Source organism: Erpetoichthys calabaricus, chromosome 15 (assembly GCF_900747795.2).
Source record: "Erpetoichthys calabaricus chromosome 15, fErpCal1.3, whole genome shotgun sequence".
Taxonomy (NCBI): domain Eukaryota; kingdom Metazoa; phylum Chordata; class Cladistia; order Polypteriformes; family Polypteridae; genus Erpetoichthys; species Erpetoichthys calabaricus.
In genome coordinates this window covers 25,228,128-25,255,463 of record NC_041408.2, presented here as the reverse complement: position 1 = coordinate 25,255,463, position 27,336 = coordinate 25,228,128, and the positions used below count along the sequence as shown (strand labels likewise).

The 27,336-nt window shown below is 42.3% G+C and overlaps 1 protein-coding gene across 1 annotated transcript in view; it reads right to left on the bottom strand.

Moving 5' to 3' along the window:
• The window catches only part of sptlc3 (serine palmitoyltransferase, long chain base subunit 3), a 136,056-nt gene that overhangs the window by 44,591 nt on the left and 64,129 nt on the right, over window positions 1-27,336 (bottom strand). The window contains exons 5-9 of the mRNA XM_028820904.2: window positions 26,249-26,373; window positions 25,432-25,525; window positions 17,169-17,274; window positions 15,308-15,527; window positions 3,094-3,220 (exon numbers count right to left, since the gene is read on the bottom strand). Of these exons, the coding sequence (XP_028676737.1) occupies window positions 3,094-3,220; window positions 15,308-15,527; window positions 17,169-17,274; window positions 25,432-25,525; window positions 26,249-26,373 (672 nt within the window). The remainder of the gene's footprint in view (window positions 1-3,093; window positions 3,221-15,307; window positions 15,528-17,168; window positions 17,275-25,431; window positions 25,526-26,248; window positions 26,374-27,336) is intronic.

Below are 27,336 nucleotides of genomic sequence, written 5' to 3'. Positions count from 1 at the left end.
CCAAGACGAGGGATGTTCAGGAAAGACTTGAGTAATGTTCCTGTACTGGCCAGGAGGCGGACATGGAACAGCACAGCAACAGCTGCGATGCTGGGACTGACACCCTAGCTACTTTGAATGGGGCTTTCTTACCATGGATGGCCTTGAGAGAGATGCATCTTGGCTGGGGTGGTGATGGTTGTTTGTCCCTTCCTGACCAGGAGGACAGAAGCAAAGTAGCCCTGTGGGAGAGTGCTTATCCTGTACAGATTGTTCACCTATGCGCTAGGAGGTACAACAACAACAACAACATTTATTTATATAGCACATTTTCATACAAAAAGTAGCTCAAAGTGCTTTACAATACCCCTTCTGGTGAGCCTCAGTATGAGTTGTGGTCCCTAGGGGCGACCAGAGGGAGCTAGCAGAAGGTAAATGCCCTGCTTCAAGAGGGCTCTGCCTGACCCAAAAGTAATTCCTTCAGACAAAGGTTTGGACACCGGAAACACTTTAAATGTTCTGTCATTTAAATGTCATGTTCTCTTTGCCAGGTGGGAGAACATGACACTTGCCTGGGAGAAATGGAGGACAAGAAAAGTGAGACTGAAAGGGACTGGGTTGTGGAAAATCTACTTAAGGTACATTGTGACAAATAAAATATGTATATTTGCACCTGGAAAGTTTGCCTGTGCAGTTGTGTTTGGGGTTTTGGGCTCTGGTATGCCCCCTACAGGCCACAGTGTATTTACACATATAAACACACACACACAACACATACGCGCTGATTAGTTCAGGGTTGTTTTATGCAAGTGGTATAGCTATAGTAATAAAGTAAAGCAATAATATACACGTTTATATATTAAATGAATATATAAAGCATACAGTACATACACAACGTTATTCATCCATCCTTTTTTCTAAACCTTATTCATCCTGAGCAGGGTCATGAAGAAGTTGGAGCCTATCCCAGAAAAGCATAAGGTACAAGGCATGGACAATCACCGAACAGGGCGTCAGCCCATCACAGGGTGAACACACACACAAACACACACAAGGGATTATCTAGCATCGCCAAGCCACTTAACCTGCATGACTTTAGACACAGGAAGCCTACATAAACATGGGGAGAACATCCAAGCCCCAAGCAGAGAGGATCTGGGATGTAAACCCTGGTCTCTTAACTGTGAGGCAACAGCACTACCAGTGTGCCACCCCACACATTATGTATTTATTTATGTACAGTATTTATTTATCAGATGCCTTTAGTCAAGGCGACTTGCAAAGTACATTACAATGCATAACAAGACCCTTTACTGGATTAAGCAGCTTTAATAATGGATGGATGCATATAGATGTCTCAGACATTTCTTGCTTTTCATTCTTACTGTGATTCTTAAACAGATTGTAGTTAAACAAAAAAGAAAAATCAACAGAATAAGTGATGGGGTAGCCTGAATCCAGCTGTGCTGGACTGGCACACAGGGTCTTTGGAAACAAAAAATTAATTTGCTTTTCATCCAAATTACCTGGAATAAAAAAAAAAGCTTGGCAGGTATTTCAAAAGCAAGAAACAGCCTCTCAAAATCTGCTCTTCAGCAGAAAGTGGCTTAATAAAAGCTGAAAACTGTCAAAAAATTTAATAAACAAAAAATAAAACTGAACGAGACCCATGTGTAAAATGTGCTCGCCTGCTGCTAGCTTGAATATCTGCTGTAGAACTCAAATAAAAAATGTAAGGATCCAGTCGAGTAAAGTTTGGCACCTCAAGTGCTCAATTCTGCCAAAACCAGAAACCTTTCTTATGGAGTACACTGGACCTCCTGTGAAATATTGTGTAGGTTACTCTTTCATTGATAAAATCACATTACATTGTGGAGAATTACAAAGTGTTCTCCCTGTGTCTGCGTGGGTTTCCTCCGGGCGCTCCGATTTCCTCCCACAATCCAAAGACATGGAGGTTAGGTGCATTGGCGATTCTAAATTGGCCCTAGTGTGTGCTTGGTGTGGGTGTGTGTGTGTGCATGCCCTGCCTGGGGTTTGTTTCCTGCCTTGCGCCCTGTGTAGGCTGGGATTAGCTCCAGTAGACCCCCATGACCCTGTAGTTTGGATATAGTGGGTTGGATAATGGATGGAGAATTACAAAGTGATGGACTGAGGCTTGTGCCTGGAGAGCATCTAAAAGACTCAGAAGGTTTCAGGTGCCACCGGTGGTACAAGAAGGGCCTCAAGAGAAACAGCAGCAGACTACAGATAGGGGAAGACACTAAACCAGAGTCCCTCAAGATATGACCTACAGTTAACATGCCACCGGAGGGGCTACTGTGCCTGAGACTGAAAGGTGCCACCGACAGAATGAGGTAGGATTTGAAGCGGTACCACTGAATGAAGGACAGCAGACATAAGGCTGAGCACACAACAGCAACATCCGAAACATGACAAGTGGCCAGGATCTATCTATCTATCTATCTATCTATCTATCTATCTATCTATCTATCTATCTATCTATCTATCTATCTATCTATCTATCTAAGATTTATATAGTGCCTTTCCTATCTGCTTGTCTGTCTCTTAGTTCCTTCCATGCCTGCCTATTTTATATTACACAGTCCATTTCATTTTTCTCTACCTAACATCACTCCGGTTTATCTTTTCACTTTAGGACTGACATTCACTGTTTTCATCATCTCATTCATGTGTGTCAACTCTGTTGTGCCTTATGGAGTCTTGTTCAAATCTCGACTATTTCAGGGTGACGTGAATGCTCACATTTCTAATTCTCGGGTTTATTTGTGTTTTTTTCTGGTGCTCAGTCATCTTGCTCTATGTCTTCCTGACTTGGCCATTACAACTTTAATGATCTGAGGGTCCAATTACTTAACTCTTCCTTCCCTTTACTCTGAAACACTGCTTCCACTGAGAAGGCCTCAAAGGTCACAGTCGCTAAACTTTAATATGCCTGATCCCCCCAACACACATGGCCGTACACATCCAAAAAAGGGGATTTAAATTAATGGGCTGTCTATTTTCAAAAGCAGAACAGAGCCTAATGACTTGAACACTTGCTCCGGGGCTTGTTCAGACCACATGTGCATTTTCACAGCTCATCTTACTCACCTATTGTAGTTCCATCCAGTCCCATAATGCACTTCATAGACCGGAGAATTTGCTCTGCCACTGGTGGGGACATGGAGGTAGCATAGACGGCGCTGTGCGAGTGCAAGCGCAGGAAATCCACAAGCTCCTGCAAAAAGTAAAGAAACAGTCATCATTTTGTTTATCTCCCTTGTATAAATCAGTTGCTGCCCCCGAGGAGATTCATGCAGTGGTTTGCTGCCAAAGCTTCTGTGAACAACATCAATAACAACAAATCTGCATGTCTGGCATTCTGAACTTGCTGCTTCATAGATAGATAGATAGATAGATAGATAGATAGATAGATAGATAGATAGATAGATAGACAGACAATACACCACTATACCACACTGCCTGCCAGTGTTGTGCCCAGTGCTGACAAGATTGACTGCACCAAGCAGCTGGTCTGTTTTGTTGTATGTCCTTCTAGGGTTTCCCTCTGGACCCTCTCACTTTTCCTTCCATATTCTAAAAAACAGCTGATTTGTGACTCTAAATCAGCGCAGTGTGTGTTCATTAAGATAAACCGATGCATTGTCCAGGGCAGGTTGCTGCCTTGCACCCGATGATAATAGGTTAGACACTTGTACACCCCACAGCCATGGACTGGACTAAAAACGTTTAAGAATTTATGAAAATATAATGTTATGTTAGAGGCATCCTTCTTGGGTACTTAACAAGGTTACTTCCCACCTATTAGTCTCTCCATTAGCCTTCATGTATTCACCTCGTATAATGTGAGATTATACAGTACTCCTATGGATGCTGTGTTTTCCATTGACTGTTGGGGATGCTAGCTACTGTTTGTTTGTTCCTTGCACAGATGACATTGCAGTTATTCAGAATCAGGACTTGCCAAGTGCTAAGGGCTAAATGGTTCTAACCAGGGTGGTGGGTGAGGAGGTGACATCACTGGACAGGGAAGCTTAATGCCAGGGAAGGTTAATTCAAACATAAAAGCTTGAGTAGACAAAACTCTTTGTGCTTTCCTTTGGTACTGGACACGAAAGGCATTATATAAAATTACAGAAAGAATTAACAAAAAATTCAATGTTTTATTTCGTTATTAGACTGGCAGTATGTCAAAAAAGCTGGACTTCTGAGTATGTGGGTACAAATTCAAAATCCACTGCTGCTGTGCACCGAGTACCCCAGGACTGGCATGTACTGGTAAAGTTGGTTTAGAAAGCAGATAAATAGATGGATGGACAGAAGGGTGCACTTCAAGTGTAGAAGGGTATGTCTGGTGTGATGATATGCATATAAAAACACTCTGGAGCGCTATTTCCTATGTAACGTGGTATATAAAGAAAAGCTGACTGAAATAAGAAGTTGATTTATTTTCTTTTGCAATATATTCTTTCTTGGCAGCTGGCACCACTATCATCCATTATTGTTAACACCACCCTGGAGTGAAAATGGCCTCTCCCTTTCCGGACTCATTGATTCTGGAGTCGAGAAGGTAGTAGAACCTAAAATGGGGGGAGAAATGGAGGTGAAAGGGTGTGACCAAGTGGCCAAGAGATCCTAACGGGTTGTGTAAGGACTTCTGGGGCTTTGATTTTACCGTTTATAAAGAAAGCCTTGCATTCACTTCAGCTGCTCTCTTTCCGGGTCCCCTGTAGAAGACTCTAAATTACATTTATGACCTCCATGGTGACTGCTGAGATAGGGTGCACATAAGAGGTAATTCAAAGCACAGTATGTTTCGAGGGTTGCTTCTCCCATTCTCACAATCTTTTGTGCCAGTTTCCATTTTTGTTTTTTTTTTTTTTGATAGAAACACCAGTGTTTTTTTGCTTTGGTTGCATAACTTTAAGCCGTCTGATTTTTGTGAGTGCATTTCTTTGATCACACTGCCAGTTGGCTCAGTGAAGCAGCAGCTTTTGCTCACACTCTGAGGTACCCACCACTGCCAGGCTTTTGAGGTTTTGCCCTCTGAAGGCAAGCATGCCAAGCACCTGCCTCTGAAGACTCCAGCCAGTCAAGACACACGGCAGGAGAAAAATCGACCATTTTTAACCTGTCTGTGACTGAACAGAAGCAGGGTTATTTCAATGTGTGAACTGCAGGAAAAAAGGGGGCTGGCATTGGATGGTAAACTGGCAGTGGGCTATATAAAATAAAAAGACATCTACAGTGATGGGTACTGGTGTACCATGTGGAACAGCGCAACCCAACAATGAATTTGGACCTTCTGCTCCAATCACATCAGCAGATGAGCCCTGATCTAGTACTCTTATGATTACATCTTCATCAGTCTAACTATGATGCATACATCTGTGCAGAACTGAGTGCTGCTGGGATCAATGAGTCAATTTCCAGGAGCAATAGTAGATCCAACAACATTCTTTAGGCTTAAAAGTGAATCACACACTCGAGGACATCAGTGGAAATTAAGGGGAAGTGCATTTAACACTGAAGCCAGGAAGCACTTCTTCATGCAAAGAGCTGTGGGACTGGATGAGATATTGGGACAACCTAGCTATTAGCTAAACAAACAGGTCTGATGGACTCATTTGTCTCCTCTCATTTGTCAAATTTCTTATGTTCTTATATGCCATCATATGAAGAATCTACTGACAACAGGCCAGACAGTGATATCACTAAACACTTTCACTGACCCACCAGCAAGCTGACGAGTTCCATCTTGGGTCCACACTGCTTCAAGGTGGGCTCTGCTGATCATCACTCAAGATTACCCAAGTTTGAAAATGGATGACAATGAGGTACCGGTCAGCCATGTTACCCCCCCAAATGTCCACCCTTGACTCCCTTGGCTGTCTCTGTCACATTCTTCCTCAGTAGGCACCTTATCCTAGAGCAGGGGTCCTCAATCATGGTCCTGGAGGGCCGCAGTGGCTGCAGGTTTTTGCTCCAACCCAGTTGCTTAATATGAAGCACTTATTGGTCAAGTAACACTTCTGCTTCACTTTAGTTGTCTCGCTCATTAAGATTTTGAACCCTTATTGCTTATTTTAGTCTTAAACAGCTGTATTCTTGGTTTTTAATTGCTCCTAATTAGCAATAGCATGCAAATGACAAAAGAGAGCAGCATTTCTCCAATTAGCTTTTTACCATTTACATCTGTGTGTATTTATTGCGCACTATTTGGTTTAATTAAATACTTCGAAGGAAAGTGAAGAAAAAAAAGTGAAGGATGAGAATTACTCATCCATTTTAGCCTTCAAATCATTTGGATGATATCCTTAGAAAGGGGAAGAAAATCTAGAATACGAGAATAACCTGACATAGCAGAGTTAAAGCACTAACAAACCATGAAATTAAATTATTGGTAAGAATTGCTTTCTAATTATGCGACCAGGTTAGAACAAAAACCTGCAGCCACTGCGGCCCTCCAGGACTGTGATTGAGGACCCCTGTCCTAGAGGAGAGGTTGGGAGCCTACACTGGTAGCGCATTGCCAGACAATAAACCACTTGGACTGGGACCCGAGTGCAGCAGGTGACACCTCAACACCACACTGGAACAGTGTGAGGTTTTTTACAGTGGCTGGAGTGCCAATCCTGCCACTGACCCCCACGTTTCCTTTGCAAGTTGGAGGACCTGATTGCAGGGCTTAATGCACATTAATGTCATACCCTGGACAGAGCAATGGCAGGTTAAGGGTCTTACTCAAGCGGCCAATGGAGTAGAGTCACTTCAGGCGTTTACAGGATTTGAACCAGCAGCCTTCCAATTGCCACTGCAGATCCCTAGCCTGAGAGCCACCACTCCACTGAGGTAGCTAAAAAAACATCCCAATATGTTGACCCCCCCCCCCCCCAATGGCTTGTATCCTTTAGCACAAACCAAAGAGAGCCGAGGCAGCTGATTCACTTCTGAAATATGAGCAGAGTGAATGGAAAAAATTAGAAGACCAAAAAAAAAAAAAGAAAAGAAAGAGAAGCACAAGCTTCAGTGGACGCTAAACTGCCAAATCTGCACTAACTCAACTTAAAACGTGTTGAAGGGAGAGAAAGCCGAGTCCCCGACCATTGAGGTTCTCATCCTCTGACAGGCTAGCAACATCCCTTTCATGTTAAATATTCGAAGACTCCTGCATTTAATTGTTGCATGTGTTTTCTTCCTGCTGCAGATGAAAATGGAAAATGTCACAATAATTAGATGTTTAGTCATTTGCAGAGCTGTAGCTACAGGGCACAGTTTGGGCTGATCCCTCATCACTTTTTATTTTCTTTTACGGTATTGTTGTGGAACATGTTGCAGCCTTTCATGCCCAAATATGATTTCTTAATAATCTGAAACTCAGAGCTCAACGCACTTTGGTTGTCGCTCACTGATGGACAGACCCCCTGATGGTTCTTCCCTTTCTCCCGATGACTCTGGTAGTCTGGACTGGACTAAGCAGGTTTCAGAGTGTTAGGTGATTTCATTTTTTTGTGTTTTACACAATGATTTTTATATTTCATATATTAGGTAGCGGGCGGCACGGTGGCGCAGTGGGTAGCGCTGCTGCCTCGCAGTTGGGAGACCTGGGGACCTGGGTTCGCTTCTCGGGTCCTCCCTGCGTGGAGTTTGCATGTTCTCCCCGTGTCTGCGTGGGTTTCCTCCGGGCGCTCCGGTTTCCTCCCACAGTCCAAAGACATGCTGGTTAGGTGGATTGGCGATTCTAAATTGGCCCTAGTGTGTGCTTGGTGTGTGGGTGTGTTTGTGTGTGTCCTGCGGTGGGTTGGCACCCTGCCCGGGATTGGTTCCCTGCCTTGTGCCCTGTGTTGGCTGGAATTGGCTCCAGCAGACCCCCGTGACCCTGTGTTCGGATTCAGCGGGTTGGAAAATGGATGGATGGATATTAGGTAGCTAAACAGGGCAAGTCCTTATTCTTTCATCTCCACTGGACCTTTCATGGTGGTTAGCACTGCTGTGTAGTTCTGGGTTTGCATTCTGTGCGGAGTTCATATGTCTTCCCGTGTCCAGTTGTGGTTTCTTGTATTCTATATTTCCTCCCTACAAAGGAGTACTCCCAACCAAAAAAATAATTATTTCTTTGTCTCTTTCCTATCCCGTACTGTTTGTAGGGATGGAAAAATGAATCCCCAATTTTCACGTGACAAACTTAAATGAAACTAAACTGGCTTCAATGTGGGCGAGTACTGAAGAGCAGCACACGATATTAAAGTATCCACGAAAAAAAAATGTCAAATTACTCATGTCACATAATCTGTGGGGGCAGCATGGGTTTGTGTTGCGGATCCTCTCTGTGTGGAGTTTGCATGTTCCCCCCCCTGTGTCTGCATGGGTTTCCTCTGGGAGGTCCGTTTTCCTGACATGGTCCAAAGACATTCAGGTTAGGTGAACTGATGACTCTAAATTGGCCCTAATGTGTGTGTGTCCACCCTGTCCAGAGTTTGCTCCTGCCTTGCGCCCTATGCTAGCTGGGACAGGCTCCAGCATCCCCCCCCCCCAACCCTCTTCAAGGCAAAACAGGTCAGAAAATGTCTGACTGAGTGCCATAACCCAGGGATGTTCACCAGTTTCTTCAAATCAAAACACTGAATGTGCTTCACTTTATTTCTCTACTCTCATTATTCAGAAATATTTAAATATTTTGCCAAGCAAATCCATGCATTCCGGATGTTATGCACGCATGACTTGGTAAACAACATGAGTAACCTGAGATATCTTTTATTTGACATTTTAATATTGCTTTCTGGTGTGTGGCATTGGCTCTGCTGGTCTCCAACTGAAGCTCAGTGTATCAGAAAGTTATCTCCGTTCTCCTTGAAAACATGAGATTAAAAATTTCCTTTTGGCCATCACTACAAATAATGTGGAGGAACCAGATAAACAAGATATAATTTTTGGGTGGAACATTCCTTTAAATGGCAACTCTAATTACACCCTAGATGAGTGAAAGGAGTGCTGCCAGCTATGCACTGGCGCTGTCTGAGACTGTGCCCAATGTTGCAGAAACAGGCTCCCACCACTGCGACCTCAGACTGAATTCAGTGGGGCTCTCAGAGGATGCATGTATTCTAACATTGGCTATTATTGTACACGCTTGAATGCATCCTGTGATGGCACTCTGTTCAGGGTTTGCCCCTGCCTTGTGCCCAATGCTGCTGAGGCTCACATCAAGGTGCAGAAATGGACTACGTGGTGTGAAATGTGTGGGTGTGTAATGATGTTGTGGGGACACTAGGGAAGAATATGGAGATGACATCAGGATCTGGTGGTTTATCTTTTTCTCCACATTCAAGGGGACAAATTCCTATGAACCCACCTCCAACCTGCTTGAAATTTCACCTTTTTCTAGTATCCAGGTATAACATGGAGCTAGCTGAAGCACAAGCATTCTTCTCTTTTCCCAATCACTGTGGTCTAAGTGGCAATTAAAGGGGGATTCTACATTGGACCCCCTACACTAACAGCATTTTTCTGTTGAGCCCAGTGTGCTCTGGTCATAAAGTGTAGAGTATGTTCTATAGGCTATGCCTATTGGGGGGTAAACAAAGAAACACATCATTCTACGATTATGTCCAGCACATATCTGATGCTTTCAGTCTGTATGAAGGTCAATTACCCTGTCTGAGTTTGCCCCTCTCCACCATCATTCGCACTGACAGGACCTCCAGCGTAAAAGAACTGCAGGCACACCCTTGCCGTGTCTGCTTGGTGTTGTAGGCATTGCTGTCAGTGTGCCATTACACCTAACAACTTCTCCAGGTTCATCTTCATTACAAGGTGTATTCCCTTTACAACCCTGATCCTTTTTATAGATCCCTGATTTTATTTTTTTTTCCACAATTGGAACAGTACTGTGTTCTTATTATAATTAATAAATATGCACAACTGAAAGGAATTTATATTATATGCAGCAGATTCAAAAAGTATTCAGACCCCTTCACTTTGTGCACACTTTTTTAAAAAGTTAATTTTTTAAAAAGTTTATAAAATGGCAGCTGATGGCTGCTAACCAGGGCTCTCCATCACTCCTTATCCTCCTGGATCTCACAGCTGTATTTGATACAGTAGACCATAATATTCTTCTCCATCGTCTCCACCATATAATTGGACTTTCTGGCACTGCTCTGGAGTGGTTCGAGTCCTATCTCACAGATAGGGCTGAGTACGTGACCCTGGGGAATGCTAAATCTCATACCCACACTGTCACCTATGGGGTCCCACAAGGAACAGTCCTTGGGCCGACCCTTTTTAACATCTATATGCTATCCCTGGGTCACATCATCAGCAGGCATGGAGTTTTATTCCATTGCTATGCTGATGATACGCAGCTCTGTGTGAGACTGGATTCGATTTCTCTTACACCTCCATCAACCCTTTCCTCCTGCTTGGATGAGATTGAGGCCAGGATGTTCAAGAACTTCCTCAAGCTGAACAGCACCAAAAATGAAGCTCTTTTAATTGGTACCTCCCATCAACTTCATTCCTCTGTAAATTGTATTTCCTTTTCTGACCGTACCATTACCCTCTCCCCCCTGTTACAAATTTGGGTGTCAAATTAGACTCCCATCTGTCATTTGATATACATGATCATCACCTCTGTAAAATTGCATTCTTTCATCTCTGAAACAGCCAAACTCCGTCCTTGCCTCTCCCTTTGTGATGCTGAAAAGCTGGTTCATGTCTTTGTCTCCTCCAGGCTGGACTATTGTAATGTACTCAATAGTCAGAATATCCAACAAGAGCCTTGAAAAGCTGGTTCATGTCTTTGTCTCCTCCAGGCTGGACTATTGTAATGTACTCAATAGTCAGAATATCCAACAAGAGCCTTTAAAAGCTCCAATAAATTCAAAATAGTGCTGCAAGGATCCTGATGAGGGTGCAGAAATATGAACATATTTCACTTCATTGGCTCCCTATTCACCTACATATTGAATACAAACTCTGTTTGCTCACTCATCAGTGTATTCATGGAAATGCCCCACAATATCTTAAAGAACTCCTTATATTACAATCTACTACAAGAAACCTCCATTTTGCAAATACCTACCACCTTCACCCCCCTTTGACCAAACTTTGTACAATGGGTGACCGAGCCTTTGCAGTTGCTGCTCCACGACTGGAATGCCCTACCAGAGAACTTGAGAACACAGCAGATTGTGGGCTGTGTAAAAAACAGCTAAAGACTTTTTTATTTAGGAAAGCATATTAACAAGAATGTTACTATTTATTGTTGTTAGTGGACGGCTGGGTGCGTGGCAAGTGGTGACCCGGGGTCCATAGTCACCGGGGCCGCAGCTACTGCTCGTGTGCAGGACGGAGGCTTGATGGAGTAGAGAGGGCTGTTTCACAGCCCGCCCACCACACAGCCTTGCAGTGTCCCTCAAACGGCTGCCCCGTTCGTTCTCGGTGGGTGGCTGGTGATGCTGCAAGCGGTGACCCGGTTGTGGCTGAACGAAGACCATTGAGGGTGAATGGGGCGGTGGGGGGCAGCATTGTAGTGTTGCCTCGGGTGGCTGCCTGTTGAATGAGGGTGGTGGTGGTCAATTCACTACCTGCCTTTGGCCGCACCCTATTCGCTCTCGGTGGGCTGACGCTGCAGGCAGCATACTGTATGCAAGTGGAGGTGACTATGTGGTGGGCGAATGGTGAATCGCCCCTCGCCACCCCCATTCATTCTCAATAGAAAGCCTGCTTGTACTGTTACATACATAGCAGGAAGTTGTCTCTCGTCAGTACACCAGACGTGCTGGCGAGGGGTGCCTTCCTACTGTGATAGCGTGTACAGTGCTGTGCAGAAGAGCTCATCTTAACCTTTTGTCTTCACCCTTCAACAATGTCTCCGAAACACAAATCTGATGCAAGTGCTGGTGATACAGTAAAGAAGAGAAAAACTATCACCATGGAAAATAAAGTATAAATAATAAAAAGGTCAGAGAGAGGTGAAAATCCATCATTCATTGGCAGAGCTCTTGGGTACAGTCGGTCAATAATAGTATTTATTAAAATAATGTACCTGTTCTGACTTACATACAAATTCAACTTAAGAACAAATCTGCAGTCCCTATCTCGTACATAACCCGGAGACTGCCTGTATATCAAGAGGCCTTCAGAATATGAAAGCTATCAATATAAATTCTTCTCCATACAAATGATTACATTTTTTTTATTGATTTTTAAAGTTTGTCCTTTTTCATTACTATGCAGGCAGAGCCGTGGGGGTCAGCTAGTATTCCAACATAGCAGACGCAGAACAGCTGCTTTCCATGGCACTTGTTGTGTTGCTTACCTGTATGTGTTGCCTGGCTGGGACATGATTATTAAGGAAGAACCAGGGGGGAAGAGAGTGGTCAGGGCATTATCTCCTGGTATGGTAGAGGGCAGCCGTCCTGGGCTGCTATGGCTCCACAGATTCCCACAGGGCATGCTGGGAGTTGGAGTTAGCTGTAGCTCTGTTGGGTTTCGTGGATGCCACCAGGGGAAGCTGTGGGATCAGTAGAGACCTTCATGGCAGGAATCCAGAAGTGCTGCTGGAAGAAGGTCACTGGACACCTGGAGCACTTCTGGGTGCTCTGTAAAAGGAGGCACTCACCACTACTCCGGGTGCCAGAGTCGGGAGGGAGAGGACCATTCTTGCCAGTGGATGAGTGGAGGTGAAGAAGAAAGAGAGGAAGAAGAAAGAAAAGAAAAGTACTGTGTTACTTGTGCTTGGTGCTGTGTACTGTGCTGCTGTGGGAAGCGAGAGAAAATAGCTTTCCCACGTGAATAAAAGCATGTGCTGTGTGCCAAAACTGGTGTCCTGGTGTCTGCTTATGTTGGGTTTGGGTGGCTGTAGCGCCCCTGTCTGGTCACAGTGTCTAAATGGCGTTTTGTGTTCTGTATTCTGTGTTAAATCTCCTGGCTGGTGATGTTACCATCCCTTCCAGGATTGTCCTGCCATGGTGCACATGGCCAGTGTAGGTGAACATCTACATCTTATGTGTTTTCAAACATCTGAATGTGGAAGAAGATACTTTCAGAAAAGATGTAAAAATACTAAAGACGGAGATCATTTTCATTTAAAAATGCCACTTTTAAAGGAAGACCTAGTCATGCGGACATACAGTAGCATTAAGCTATTTTGAGGTTTTTCATATACTGTAAAAATGAAAACCTACTATCCAGTCCAAGTCTTTAAAATATCTAAGATAAACATAGATTATTTTGTGTAGCTCGTTGAGACAGCACTAGCCAGGCACTGCCTAGCATGAATGATCACTGTAATATCCATCCATCCATTATCCAACCCGCTATATCCTAACTACAGGGTCACGGGGGTCTGCTGGAGCCAATCCCAGCCAACACAGGGAGCAAGGCAGGAAACAAACCCCGGGCAGGGCGCCAGCCCACCACAGGGCACACACACACACACACACCAAGCACACACTACGGACAATTTAGAATCGCCAATCCACCTAACCTGCATATCTTTGGACTGTGGGAGGCAACCGGAGCGCCCGGAGGGCACCCACGCAGACACGGGGAAAACATGCAAACTCCACGCAGGGAGGACCCGGGAAGCGAATTCGGGTCTCCTAACTGCGAGGCAGCAGCGCTACCCACTGCGCCACCGTGCCGCCCTCACTGTAATATGAAAGACAATATTTCACTTTATTTGCCTCATACAATTTCATACATTAGAAATGTGTCATTTTTTGCATACCCTGACTTACTCTACAGTGACACACAGAGCAGGAGAGAGAAGCTTGGGGTCAGAGCACAGGGTCAGCCATTGTATAGCGTCCCTGGAGCAATTGCAGGTTAAAGGCCCAACTGGGCTCAATAACCGTGTCATTGCCTCGCAAAAGGGCCCAAATGGCACTGCTGGGATTCACACTGGCAACCTTTCATTTATCAGCACAGATCCTTTAGCCAGAGAGCCACCAATCCACCCACGTGTATCTGGGTATTTGAAATAACATTTGCTTTGAAAGCTGCTCTATAAAGACTTATTGTTCTACTGAGATGTTTAAGATGATACTCATGAAAAGCACAGTAGAAAATGCATCAATCAAATGTTTGAAGCAGACATTCAGAAAGAAAGGCTCCCTATGTTATACAATCATTGTGTCCACATACACTTGCTTTGAAAGGTACTATAAAAATAAAAACAAACTGTTCTATCTGCTTAAGGCAACACTCATTATAAAAGGCATTTTTTAAAACTAAAAAAGCCCTTAGATATTTGAATTAGCAATTCAGAATGAAAGCTTCTATACAGGTGCTGGTCATAAAATTAGAATATCATGACAAAGTTGATTTATTTCAGCAATTCCATTCAAAAAGTGAAACTTGAATATTAGATTCATTCATTACACACAGACTGATGTTTAATCAAATGTTTATTTCTTTTAATTTTGATGATTATAACTGACAACTAATGAATATGTATATTGTGTCACACATGTGCGTCAAAGGGTCACCGTTCCTCCCAGGTATGCAATACCACCAATGGGCTGAAAGAGGGCACTGCTGCTAACTGTGTCATCTTCCTTTGCTTCCACACTGCTGCAAAAACTACCCAGTAAGGGCAACTGACTCTGCCCCTTCCGGTCCTACAACCACAAAAGCCCAGCCGTCCAGAAGGAGGTGTCACTCTTTGACTGGACAGCAAAACAGACGGAGCTCATTCAAGCCCAGAGAAAAGCATTTAAAGAAGCCTTGATAGGCAATGACCTTGTTTTGTTTGAACACCAGAAGGTGGCGTTTTTTGTTTGTATTTGCTCCATTGAGTGCCATTTCATTTACAGTTTGCAAGTAAACTGCTGGTGCCCCAACACTTATCATGTCTTTCGGCCCGCCATTCCCTCTGATGATCACAAATGTTAAGATAAAGCATGGTTGTATTTTGAAATAACACTTGCTTTGAAAGGTGCTATTTGTCATTTATTTGAGATTGCACTCGCTATTAAGTGCACAATACAAAATAAAAAATATTGTGCTTATATAAAATAACCATGCATATATAAGATACTGTTGGGTCTTTGAGATGCTAGGTACCATACAGAGTGTTTAATCTAATCATCTCTTTGAAAGACTGCTCACATTTTACTTTGTGTAATGGCCTTAACCTTCTTCTGCTTATCCTTCAATAAATCTTAAACAGGTTAGCCAATGGCTGACTAATAAAGGGCTCTGTGATTGTGCTCTCTCTATGCAAGGCACAACACGGGTAAACAAAACATAACACCACTAAAGCGACTTTACATGTTCTTGTCCCTGTAGGCCTCACCTTCTTGCCAGCAATGTATCCTCCCGCTGATCCGAAGCTCTTGGTGAAGGTGCCCATTAGCACATCGATGTCTCTTGGATCCAGATCAAAGAACTCCACCACGCCACGGCCTGTTGGTCCCACCGCACCAATGCTGTGTGCCTCGTCCAGGTACAGGTAAGCCTTGTATTTCTTTTTTAAAGCTATAATCTCTGGTAGCCTCACAATGGAGCCCTCCATGCTAGAAAAGAGGACATGATGAGCGTTAGGAGGCAACTGATGTCGAATGACTGAAGACGTTCTATTTTGTTGTATCTAAGCATCTGCTGGATCCTTAGTTGGTATTAAATAACTGACTTCTAATGGAAATAGCTAAAAAACAATGTGCTTAAAATTCAAAATTTCAAAGTTGTTTTCTTAATCTGATAAATATCTGTAGGTAAGAGAATTTAATTATTCACAGTACAGCCTTCATTATTTCGTACATCCTGGGATGGATCTTATTTTCAAGTAAGCGTGTTCTGAAAATACACCAAAATAGCATCTCTGAATGCACAACACATCAAACCTTGAAGCAGATGGGCTACAGCAGCAGGAGACCACAGAGGGTGCCATTCCTGTCAGCTAACAACAGGAAACTGAGGCTACAATTCACACGGGCTCACTAAAATTGGACAACAGAAGATTGGAAAAACGTTGCCTGGTCTGATGAATCTCAATTTCTGCTGTGACATTCGGATGGTAGGGTCAGAATTTGGAGTCAACAACATGAAAGCATGGATCCAATCTGCATTGTATCAATGGTTCAGGCTACTGCTAGTGGTGTAATGGTGTGGGGGATATTTTCTTGGCACACTTTGGGCTCCTTAGTACCAATTGAGCATAATTTAAATGACACAGCCTACCTGAGTGTTGTTGCTGACCATGTCCATGCCTTTATTACCAACAGTGTACCCATCTTCTGATGGCTACTTCCAGCAGTATAACGCACCATGTTACAAAGCTCAAATCATATCCAACTGGTTTCTTGAACATGACAATGAGCTCACTGTACACAAATGGCCTCCACCATCACCAGATCTCAATCCAGTAGAGCACCTTTGTGATGTGGTGGAAAAGGAGATTCGCCTCATGGATGTGCATTTAACAAATCTGCAGCAACTGTGTGATACTATCATGTCAATATGGACCATAATGCTTGAGGAATGTTTCCAGCAACTTGTTGAATCAATGCCACAAAGAATTAGGGCAGTTCTGAAGTCAAAAAGGGGTCCAACCCGGTAACAGCAAGGTTTACCAATTAAAGTGGCTGGTGAGCGTATAAATGTTTTTACACTGATAATGATTCTTGGGGACTGGTGTTTTAAAGTTCAAAGGCTTATGACACCTAGAGTTCCCATCATGGTCAGCTCCACATCTGACTGATTTTATTCCATGAAACTGAAATGCTGTATGCTTCCAAAGTGTGGAAAGGACAGAGAGATGCCAAACTGCCATAAGTGTCTACTAGTCTGAAATACATTGTCCTAGTGTTGTTGTGTTATATTGCTACTGCTGATTTGTATTTTATTGCAGTTTCAAATGGAATGAGTGGATATAATCTGCACTTTTTTGAGGTAAGGGGAATAGAAAGTTTGTGGTAATGTTGCTATACCAGTCAATCATGGCTGGAGTTGATTGGCAGAACTCGCCAAGGCTGTGCAAAACAATGAGGCACACATGCTACATGAGCTGTACATGTAAAGGTAATAGTGTGAGAACACAAACAAGCAGAGATTCAGATCGTTCACAACAAAATGGCAAAGCAACTTCAAATGTCAAACTTTCTCATTTGTGTGTGCAGTCGTGTAAGCCAAGCACTGCGCCGTGCACTGGCACTCACCTGTAAATGCCTTCAACTATGATCAGGATTTTCTTCCAGGGTCTGTGACTTCGAGGCTGGCCGTGTACAACTGCATCCCGAAGTAACTTTTCCAGGCTCTGCATATCTGAGGGGAGAAAGCTCTCAATTATATGACAGTACTTGATGAAAACACAGTCATGCCGAGAGTTAGTAGCCACCATAAGTGTGAAGCAGCATGCTCAGAATTATTCATTTCAAGCAAGAATATCAAACTTGGCATGCGAAAATCTGCTGTCTTAGTGAGCACCAGAAATGAGTCTTTTACACAATTGAGTTGTCTAGTCACACATTCAGCATAATAGAAATTCTTAAATTATTAAATGGGTCGTGATGCCTTTAATTGAAAACAGGCTGTCTAGGGCTTTGAAAATCTGTTGATAGGTTTCTCTTGACATAGTAAACTCGTCATTAGATACGGGGGTCTTCCCAGACTGTCTTAAGACTGCTCTAGTTAAACCCCTATTCAAGAAAAATAATCTTGACCCTTCTGCTTTTGAAAACTTTAGACCCATCTCTAACCTACCTTTCTTAAGTAAAATTTTAGAGAAGGCAGTCATTATGCAGCTAAATGACCACCTTAATAAACATGCTATTCTTGATAAGTTTCAGTTGGGTTTTAGAACAAATCACAGCACAGAAACTGCACTCGTTAAAGTAGTCAATGACTTGCGGGTAAATGCAGACAGAGGCCATTTATCTGTTCTCATCCTCTTAGATCTGAGTGCCGCATTTGACACCATTGATCATAATATTCTTAAGAATCGCCTTAGTCAATGGGTGGGCCTCTCTGGCAGTGTCTTAAATTGGTTTGAATCCTACCTGGCAGGTAGAAAATTCTTTGTTAGTTGTGGTAATTACAACTCAAAGACACATGATATTCTATATGGTGTTCCACAAGGCTCTATCCTGGGTCCGCTGCTCTTTTCGATCTACATGCTTCCATTAGGTCAGATTATCTCGGGGCATAACGTGAGCTACCACAGCTATGGTGATGACACACCGCTGTATTTATCAATAGCGCCAGATCGACCACGACTATGTTGTTTCACTAACACAATGTCTTACTTGTGTTTCTAAATGGATGAATAGTAATTTTCTCAAGCTAAATAAAGACAAAACAGAAATTTTAGTAATTGGCAATAATGGATATAATGAGGTTATTAGAAATAAACTTGATGCATTAGGATTAAAAGTCAAGACGGAGGTAAAGAATTTAGGGATAACTGTTGACTGTAACCTGAATTTTAAATCACATATTAATCAGATCACTAGGACAACATTTTTTCACTTAAGAAACATAGAAAAAGTTAGACCTCTCATATCATTGAAAGATGCTGAGAAATTAGTTCACGCTTTTGTTTTCAGTCGACTAGATTACTGTAACGCACTCCTCTCAGGACTACCCAAAAAAGACATCAATCGTTTGCAACAAGTGCAGAATGCAGCTGCTAGAATCCTAACTAGGAAAAGAAAATCCGAGTACATTTCTCCAGTTTTGATGTCACTACACTGGTTACCTGTGTCATTCAGGATTGACTTTAAAATACTGCTTATTGTTTATAAAGCCTTAAATAATCTCGCTCCATCTTATATATCGGAAAGTCTGACACCTTATATTCCAAATCGTAACCTTAGATCTTCAAATGAGTGTCTGCTTAGAATTCCAAGAGCTAAACTTAAAAGAAGTGGTGAGGCGGCCTTCTGCTGTTATGCACCTAAAATCTGGAATAGCCTGCCAATAGGAATTCACCAGGCTAATACAGTGGAGCATTTTAAAAAACTGCTAAAAACACATTACTTTAACATGGCTTTCTCATACCTTCATTTTAGTTTAATCCTGATGCTCTGTATATTCAATTAATTATCATAACTATTCATGGTGGCTCTAAAATCCATACCAACCCCTACTCTCTCTTCTGTTTCTTTTCCCGGTTTTTTGTGGTGGCGATCTGCGCTACCACCATCTACTCAAAGCATCATGATGTTCCTACATTGATAGATCAAAAGCCAGAAGTCTACATGACCATCATCAAGTCCTTCCATGAGAACCCTAAATACAAAGAAGACTGTTTCACTTATGTTAGGTAGAATGCCCAGAGGGGGCTGGGTTGTCTCATGGCCTGGTACCCCTGCAGATTTTATTTTTTTTCTCCAGCAGTCTGGAGTTTTTTTGTTTTTTTTGTCCTCCCTGGCCATTGGACCTTACTCTTATTCTATGTTAATTAGTGTTGTCTTATTTTAATTCTTACTTTGTCTTTTTTTTCTCTTTTCTTCATCATGTAAAGCTACATTATTTGTATGAAAATGTGCTATATAAATATACAGTGGTGTGAAAAACTATTTGCCCCCTTCCTGATTTCTTATTCTTTTGCATGTTTGTCACACAAAATGTTACTGATCATCAAACACATTTAACCATTAGTCAAATATAACACAAGTAAACACAAAATGCAGTTTTTAAATGATGGTTTTTATTATTTAGGGAGAAAAAAAATCCAAACCTACATGGCCCTGTGTGAAAAAGTAATTGCCCCCTTGTTAAAAAATAACCTAACTGTGGTGTATCACACCTGAGTTCAATTTCCGTAGCCACCCCCAGGCCTGATTACTGCCACACCTGTTTCAATCAAGAAATCACTTAAATAGGAGCTGCCTGACACAGAGAAGTAGACCAAAAGCACCTCAAAAGCTAGACATCATGCCAAGATCCAAAGAAATTCAGGAACAAATGAGAACAGAAGTAATTGAGATCTATCAGTCTGGTAAAGGTTATAAAGCCATTTCTAAAGCTTTGGGACTCCAGCGAACCACAGTGAGAGCCATTATCCACAAATGGCAAAAACATGGAACAGTGGTGAACCTTCCCAGGAGTGGCCGGCCGACCAAAATTACCCCAAGAGAGCAGAGACGACTCATCCGAGAGGTCACAAAAGACCCCAGGACAACGTCTAAAGAACTGCAGGCCTCACTTGCCTCAATTAAGGTCAGTGTTCACGACTCCACCATAAGAAAGAGACTGGGCAAAAACGGCCTGCATGGCAGATGTCCAAGACGCAAACCACTGTTAAGCAAAAAGAACATTAGGGCTCGTCTCAATTTTGCTAAGAAACATCTCAATGATTGCCAAGACTTTTGGGAAAATACCTTGTGGACTGATGAGACAAAAGTTGAACTTTTTGGAAGGCAAATGTCCTGTTACATCTGGCTTAAAAGGAACACAGCATTTCAGAAAAAGAACATCATACCAACAGTAAAATATGGTGGTGGTAGTGTGGTGGTCTGGGGTTGTTTTGCTGCTTCAGGACCTGGAAGGCTTGCTGTGATAGATGGAACCATGAATTCTACTGTCTACCAAAAAATCCTGAAGGAGAATGTCCGGCCATCTGTTCGTCAACTCAAGCTGAAGCGATCTTGGGTGCTGCAACAGGACAATGACCCAAAACACACCAGCAAATCTACCTCTGAATGGCTGAAGAAAAACAAAATGAAGACTTTGGAGTGGCCTAGTCAAAGTCCTGACCTGAATCCAATTGAGATGCTATGGCATGACCTTAAAAAGGCGGTTCATGCTAGAAAACCCTCAAATAAAGCTGAATTACAACAATTTTGCAAAGATGAGTGGGCCAAAATTCCTCCAGAGCGCTGTAAAAGACTCATTGCAAGTTATCGCAAACGCTTGATTGCAGTTATTGCTGCTAAGGGTGGCCCAACCAGTTATTAGGTTCAGGGGGCAATTACTTTTTCACACAGGGCCATGTAGGTTTGGATTTTTTTATCTCCCTAAATAATAAAAACCACCATTTACAAACTGCATTTTGTGTTTACTTGTGTTATATTTGACTAATGGTTAAATGTGTTTGATGATCAGAAACATTTTGTGTGACAAACATGCAAAAGAATAAGAAATCAGGAAGGGGGCAAATAGTTTTTCACACCACTGTATGTTGTTGTTGTCTAGTCCAGTGAATGTCCTTATTGTAGTTGTGCTGGCCTCCACAGGGGGGCACTCCTCATTTCTTTGCTGTTCTGAATTACTGGGGTGTTGTACCGTGTTAGCCATTATGAACGTAGTGAAAAGTCAAAGAAAATGACATCTTTTAACTAAAACGATTACAATACGCAAGCCTTTGAGACAACTCAGGCCCCTTCTTCAGGTAAGATGTAATACAGAAACTGGAGTTCCCTGTGTTTATATACACACTAGGAGAAATAACAACATTGGAAAACCTTTAAGTGAGACATCTTATATGTAAAAAAATAATAGACCTCTTCAGGCTAAGATTCATTTAGCAAGTGAGGAGAACAATGCATAGTCAAGATCGTAGGATAAGGTAACTGTCCAACAAAGTCTTTGGAAGTTTCTGGTGAGTTTTTCAATACAATGCTGGTCTGTAGTCAGGTTGTCTGTGTCAAGTCCGAGAGATGCAAACAATCCTCATATCTGGCCATAAAACTCTTTTCTCTACTTAAACGATGTTGTAATGTGTTCAAATTTAGCACAAGTTTAACTTCCCATTCTTTTCTCTCTTGCCGTGTTCTGAAGTTGCCCATAAGCTCTGTGACTTTAAAGTCCCTCTCAAAGTGTCCATGGCTGTTGAAGTGAGCTGCTACAGGTACATCTGTGTTGCCATGCTTGATGTGGAGGCTGTGGAAATTGATTCTCTGGCGGAGTGTTTGTCCAGTTTCTCCCACATAGAGTGCGGTGTCAGGACATTTCATACAGAGAATGAGGGAAGACCAAATTAGATGATCTGCAGGAAAATGATCCCTTTGTGCGATGTTCTAGTCGGCACTGTGGTATAATTACACGGTCTGTATTATAAATGTGAGCACACTTTTTACATCTTTTCTGTAGGCAGGGAAATGTGCCATTTTCTGTTGGTCCACTATTATTTGCTGCAGATTTGGCAGTTGTCTGTGTGCAAGGAGGGGAGGTTTTGGAAATACATTTTTCAGCATTTCGTCATTGTGTAGCATTGGTTGAAGTTCTTTTATAATTTTTCGAAGTGCTTCAAGATGTGGGTTATAGGTGACAACAAGGGGAATGCGGTTCTTGTTGTCTTTGTTTTTATATTCCAGAAGGTTGTCTCTGGGTATGGCAGTAGCTCTTCTTATTTGAGTGTTTGTTGTTTTGGGAGTATTTCCTTGTCTGATGAAATCTCCTACAGTTGTTTTCCCGGTCTGTCAGGTCTGAGTAAATACGGTTGTAACGTATTGCTTGGCTGAAAATAATGGAGCGCCTTATACGCTTGGGGTGGAAGCTATCACTTCTCAGGTAGGTCCATCTGTCTGTTAGTTTGTGAAAAACAGAAGTTACAAGGGTGTTATCTTTCAGTTGAACGGCGGTGTCAAGGAAGCTGACTTCCGTTTCTGAGTAATTCAGTTTTAGCTTTATGTTGGGGTGGAAAGAATTAAATTCATTATGAAATTGGAGGAGGTCCTTCTCATTGGAAATCCAGATTATGAAGATGTTGTCTATGTAACGGAGATACAACATTGGTTTTAAAAATTTTAGAAATTTTGCCATTAATAGGTTTGCATAGTGAGGTGCAAACCGACAGCCCATTGCAATCCCCATTTGTTGCAAGTAGAAGTCTTGTCCAAATGAGAATAAATTATGTGTCAGAGTGAATTTTATCATTTGTATCACTGATTCTGTGGGTAAATCATGTTGTCTGAGGTACATTTCACATGCCAATATGCCATCATCATCATCATTATATGTTCTAAATTGTGAATATGATGGCAAAGTAGTAATTTGTGCAATAAAAAGAATTTGGGTGGGGCTTGTTTCAAAAAGTGATATAGGAAACTAACCCCCCCACTCCTTACTTGACATGTGGATTAGTTACACAGATCAGAATGGACCCCTTGCTCAGCTTTCATATATTATGGTTGCATAATAAAGCTCTTAATTTCTTTCAACACACTAGTCAACTTGCACAGGATCAGAAAGATCACGACTTGTTGGGAGCCTTCAGCAGCAGCATTGTGTACACATTCCACTGACAGGGGAATGAATGACAGTTTATATAGCGCACGCCATCTTCACAAGTGTGTCGATCTAAAAGTGTCTGGGAAGAGCACTTCCTGTTCTTTATGGGTGGTCCCTGCCATTGCTAGTCAGAGTGGTGATGACCCTAGTCTGGGTGTATGATGATGTGACGCATGCCACAAGACCCAGCAGGTCCCAGGGCACAATTAAGTAATGACGTATTTTTTCTTTTTCTTCACCAAGGAGGCATGTGCCAGGGTAGACAATTCCAAGATCAACCTGCCACTAAGTTTGATAAAATGTGCAGACGCCTTATAATGGAAAAAAGGGAATCAGCATTGCAGAGAACTTGTCTGAGGAGACATGTGGCAGTAAAAGCACGGTTTGTTGAGAAAACTGGGAAGACAATCCTGCGTGACTTCCAGAACACAAGATGAACAAAATAAAAGGGATCCTGCCATCTGAACTGGATCAAGCCCCATAAGGGTGAGGTTCAGGCTCCCTGACTCTTGAGACTGTGAAAACAAGTCCAAATTAGAAGTTCCAGTGATGCTGGAAAGCCCACAGATGGATCTATTAAGGGGAAGGTCTGGTTTCCAACCTGCAATTGAACCTGGGATAGCATGGTGCCCACAGTATTTAACATGGTTGCCTTGCAGCGTCAGATATCCTGGTTTGATTCCCAGGCTAGTTAGTTTTCGTGTGGAATTTGCAAGTTCTAACACATCCCAAAAGTGTGTTACTTTTCCCTAACTACCCACACTAAATTTATCCATACTTGTATGTGTTGATGGATACAGTATATCGGTGTACGCTATGTCTACTCCTGTCTACTGGCTACATGCTTGTGTACAGGGCACAGCCAGTCAGGGTCAATCCATTAAGAGTGAGAAAAAAAAGAGAAGTGGGGGCAAAAGGCTTAAAGGATGACCCACATGTACTGGCATGAATCCTGGAGTATTAGCTGTCTAATATGGCATGCAGATAGCAGTACCAGTCCAGCTATTTACAGCCTGAGCTTTGGCCAAATGCGAGCATCCTATGAGGTGGTGAGGCCTGTAAAGGGCAGAGAAGGAAAAGTTCAGGGAGATGGGCTGTTTAGTCTAATGGCGCAGACCTTAAATCACAAGGTGGCCAGTTCAGTTGATGTCTCCAATGCAGTGAATGAGTCTGGGCCAGTCCCTTAATCTTCTCTAACTGTGTCACAATTCTAACAGTATCTGTAAACAACTGGAATGTTATGAACTTACTGTATAAGTGACCGTCTAGAAAGGCGTCAACCAAATATGTCCAAGACTTAAAATAAATGAAAACAAAACATTAAAATGTTGTGCAGAAAACCAGATAGCATCACCACCTGGGCACATTATGGGAGCATCACTGAAGAGAATGGCAATGGTGCTCTAGAAGACAGAGGCCATATTTCACATATGGAAAGAAGGGCAGGCAGTGGTGTGAACGTGAAAGTGTCAGTTCTTGAGAAAGTTCTCCTTCTTGTGACGTCTTGTGTTAAACTTTAATTACTTGTTAGTTGCAGTATTTAGCTTTGGGGTTTGGAGTGTGCCAACATTGTGGTGCTGCTACACTCGGTGTACTCATACAGTTACGTGTAGACATTTAGACAACACTTCAAAATTACATACTGAACCTTGTGAAAGTAGTCGGTGTTTGTCCTGCTTTGTGACATTATACTCTAGAATTAAAATGGACTTTCATTTGGATTTTATGTAATGGATTTAACAATATAGTTCAAATTGTTGTAGTGGAATGGATTAAGTGAGCTTGAGGATGTCTGCCTGTCTGTTTGCTTGACTAGTAATAGTGCCGACTCCATAAAGGTGTCATACCTGTGGCTGATTATTTGACTGGTGGTTTAGCAGGTCCACACAAATGAATAAAGACTAATAATCTATCAGCGGGTCTCAATGTGGAACACATTCTTAATTTACTTTTTATTCCTCAGCCCATTCCCACCACCTGCCTTAGAAGATGGCCTGCTGAATCAAAATGGAGTAACAAATCTGGAGAATATTGATTAACAATCACTGCAGAATATATGACACACTGCTTAAATCGTACTGCTTGCTGGTAGCACTTCTATCTATCTGCTCAACTAAAAAATACACATACGGATCAGAATCACCTGGATCTATAGGAAGAACTGATAAGACTCAGTGAGAAAGGTAGCTGATCCCGTGACTAGCATTGTGCATGACACTGCATTGTCATGGCGGCTGGCTCACTTACTGTTGTGCTTGAAGACGCGAATGGTTGATCCAGATAGCCGTGCTCCCAGCACCAAGGACGTGTGATTCAACTCATCGCTTAAAATCAGGCAGCCCTGTGAAAACCAGAAAATAAATGTGGACAAATGAAGCAGCAAAACTGAGGAGTGGGTCTAAGTGTTGTATCGAGAAGATGTATGTAAACGTAAAGGGTGCTAGGCAGGGATCAAAACTGAAAAATCAAAGAATTGAGCAAGAGTGAACAAAACTCAAGAGCAAACAAAACATCGAAGTTAAAATCAAAAAAAGAATTCAGTACCGAAACAGACCTAACACTAAGCCTACTTGAATTCAAAGTCTGCGGTGGGCTGGCGCCCTGCCCAGGGTTTGTTTCCTGCCTTGTGCCCTGTGTTGGCTGGGAATGGCTCCATCAGACCCCCGTGATCCTGTAGTTAGGATATAGTGGGTTGGATAATGGATGGATGGATGAATTAAAAGTGACCATCACAAAAGAGGGATGGCTGGTAGCATGGCCATGTTTAAACCTGAAATCCAGTGACGTCAAAGATGCGACAAGCAATGTCATGTGATATGTCAATTACGTTTCATAAACAAATAATGGAAGAAAATCAAATTACATTTAAAACATCTTAAAGTAATTGCAAATGGCTGGAAACCTCCAAAGACAAGTTAAAAGTGAAGAATTACTCCCACCAAGTCACAAAAACATGTAGTTATAACACAAACACATTTTCTCGCACACTTTGTTTCTACAAGAAGTTTACATCTACATGACTTCATTAGTGTGGGGAGCAGAAGGAAGCTTTGGTGACACTGACCTTACCAACCAAGGCTGGAATGTTCATGGCGTTAGTGGCAAAGCCCATCCCAAAAGTCATTGCAGATTCCACTCCCAGAAAGGTGGCCACAAGTTTCTCGAGTTCTTCATGGATGTCTAGATTACCTGTAATAGTGTTCCAACATTTTGAAATTAGTCAGGTAAAGAATCAACAAATCTAGCAACTAAAAAAATCAATTAACCAGTCCAGAAGTCCTAAAAGGAACTGCAAACATATCCATCAAAATCAAATCAATAGTTGAGTCAAGTGGAGTCAAGCACTCAGTTAATCCAACAACCAATTTATTCAACAGTTAGTCCATTGGCAGGCAACATTTCCTATCAGTCATGGGACCATGGGTAAGTATGCTGGTCAGTGAATCAACTGATGTCCCATTAAAGCCCAGCAGTCACTTACCAGTCAGTCCACCACTCACTGACTACACATGCAAACAAGCAACTAACCAATTAAACAAATCAACCACTCAGTCAATAAATCTACAGATCCAGCAATCAGTCTGTCAGGAAGGAGCCAATCAACCAGTCCACTAACCCACAAACCAGTCATTAATGAATCAACCATCAGAATCAGTAGTTAATCCAGAATCATTTCCTTCATCAATCTAACTTCATACAGCATACAGCGTTTTATATAGTCTAACCTGCTAGCAACGCCTAGCACATGCAGCCAGTGCCTGTATCTTACGAGTCCAAGTGCCAGGCATCTTTGGGTCTACTGGCTAAGAATTCAGTTGTCGGTTTTCAATTTGCAGGGTCACTATTGATGATGATGAGCGAATCAGGAACATTTGGATTCATATACAAATTTGTGAAGCTGACACAAAAATTAATTTCACTGGGGATTTTGCAATTGTGAAATGCTAAAAATCACTAAAAACAATTTTTGGGAGTTTTAAAGTTTTTTTTTTGGAGTAGGCAACAAAGGATATTGTACCCTAAAGAGTTATTCATACATCTGTGTTTAGCTGAGTTTTGTTATACCTGTAAAATCAATTCAGTTTATGCCATTCATTCACATCACAATGGAGGTGCAGCGTGTTTTTTAAAATAGATAGATAGATAGATAGA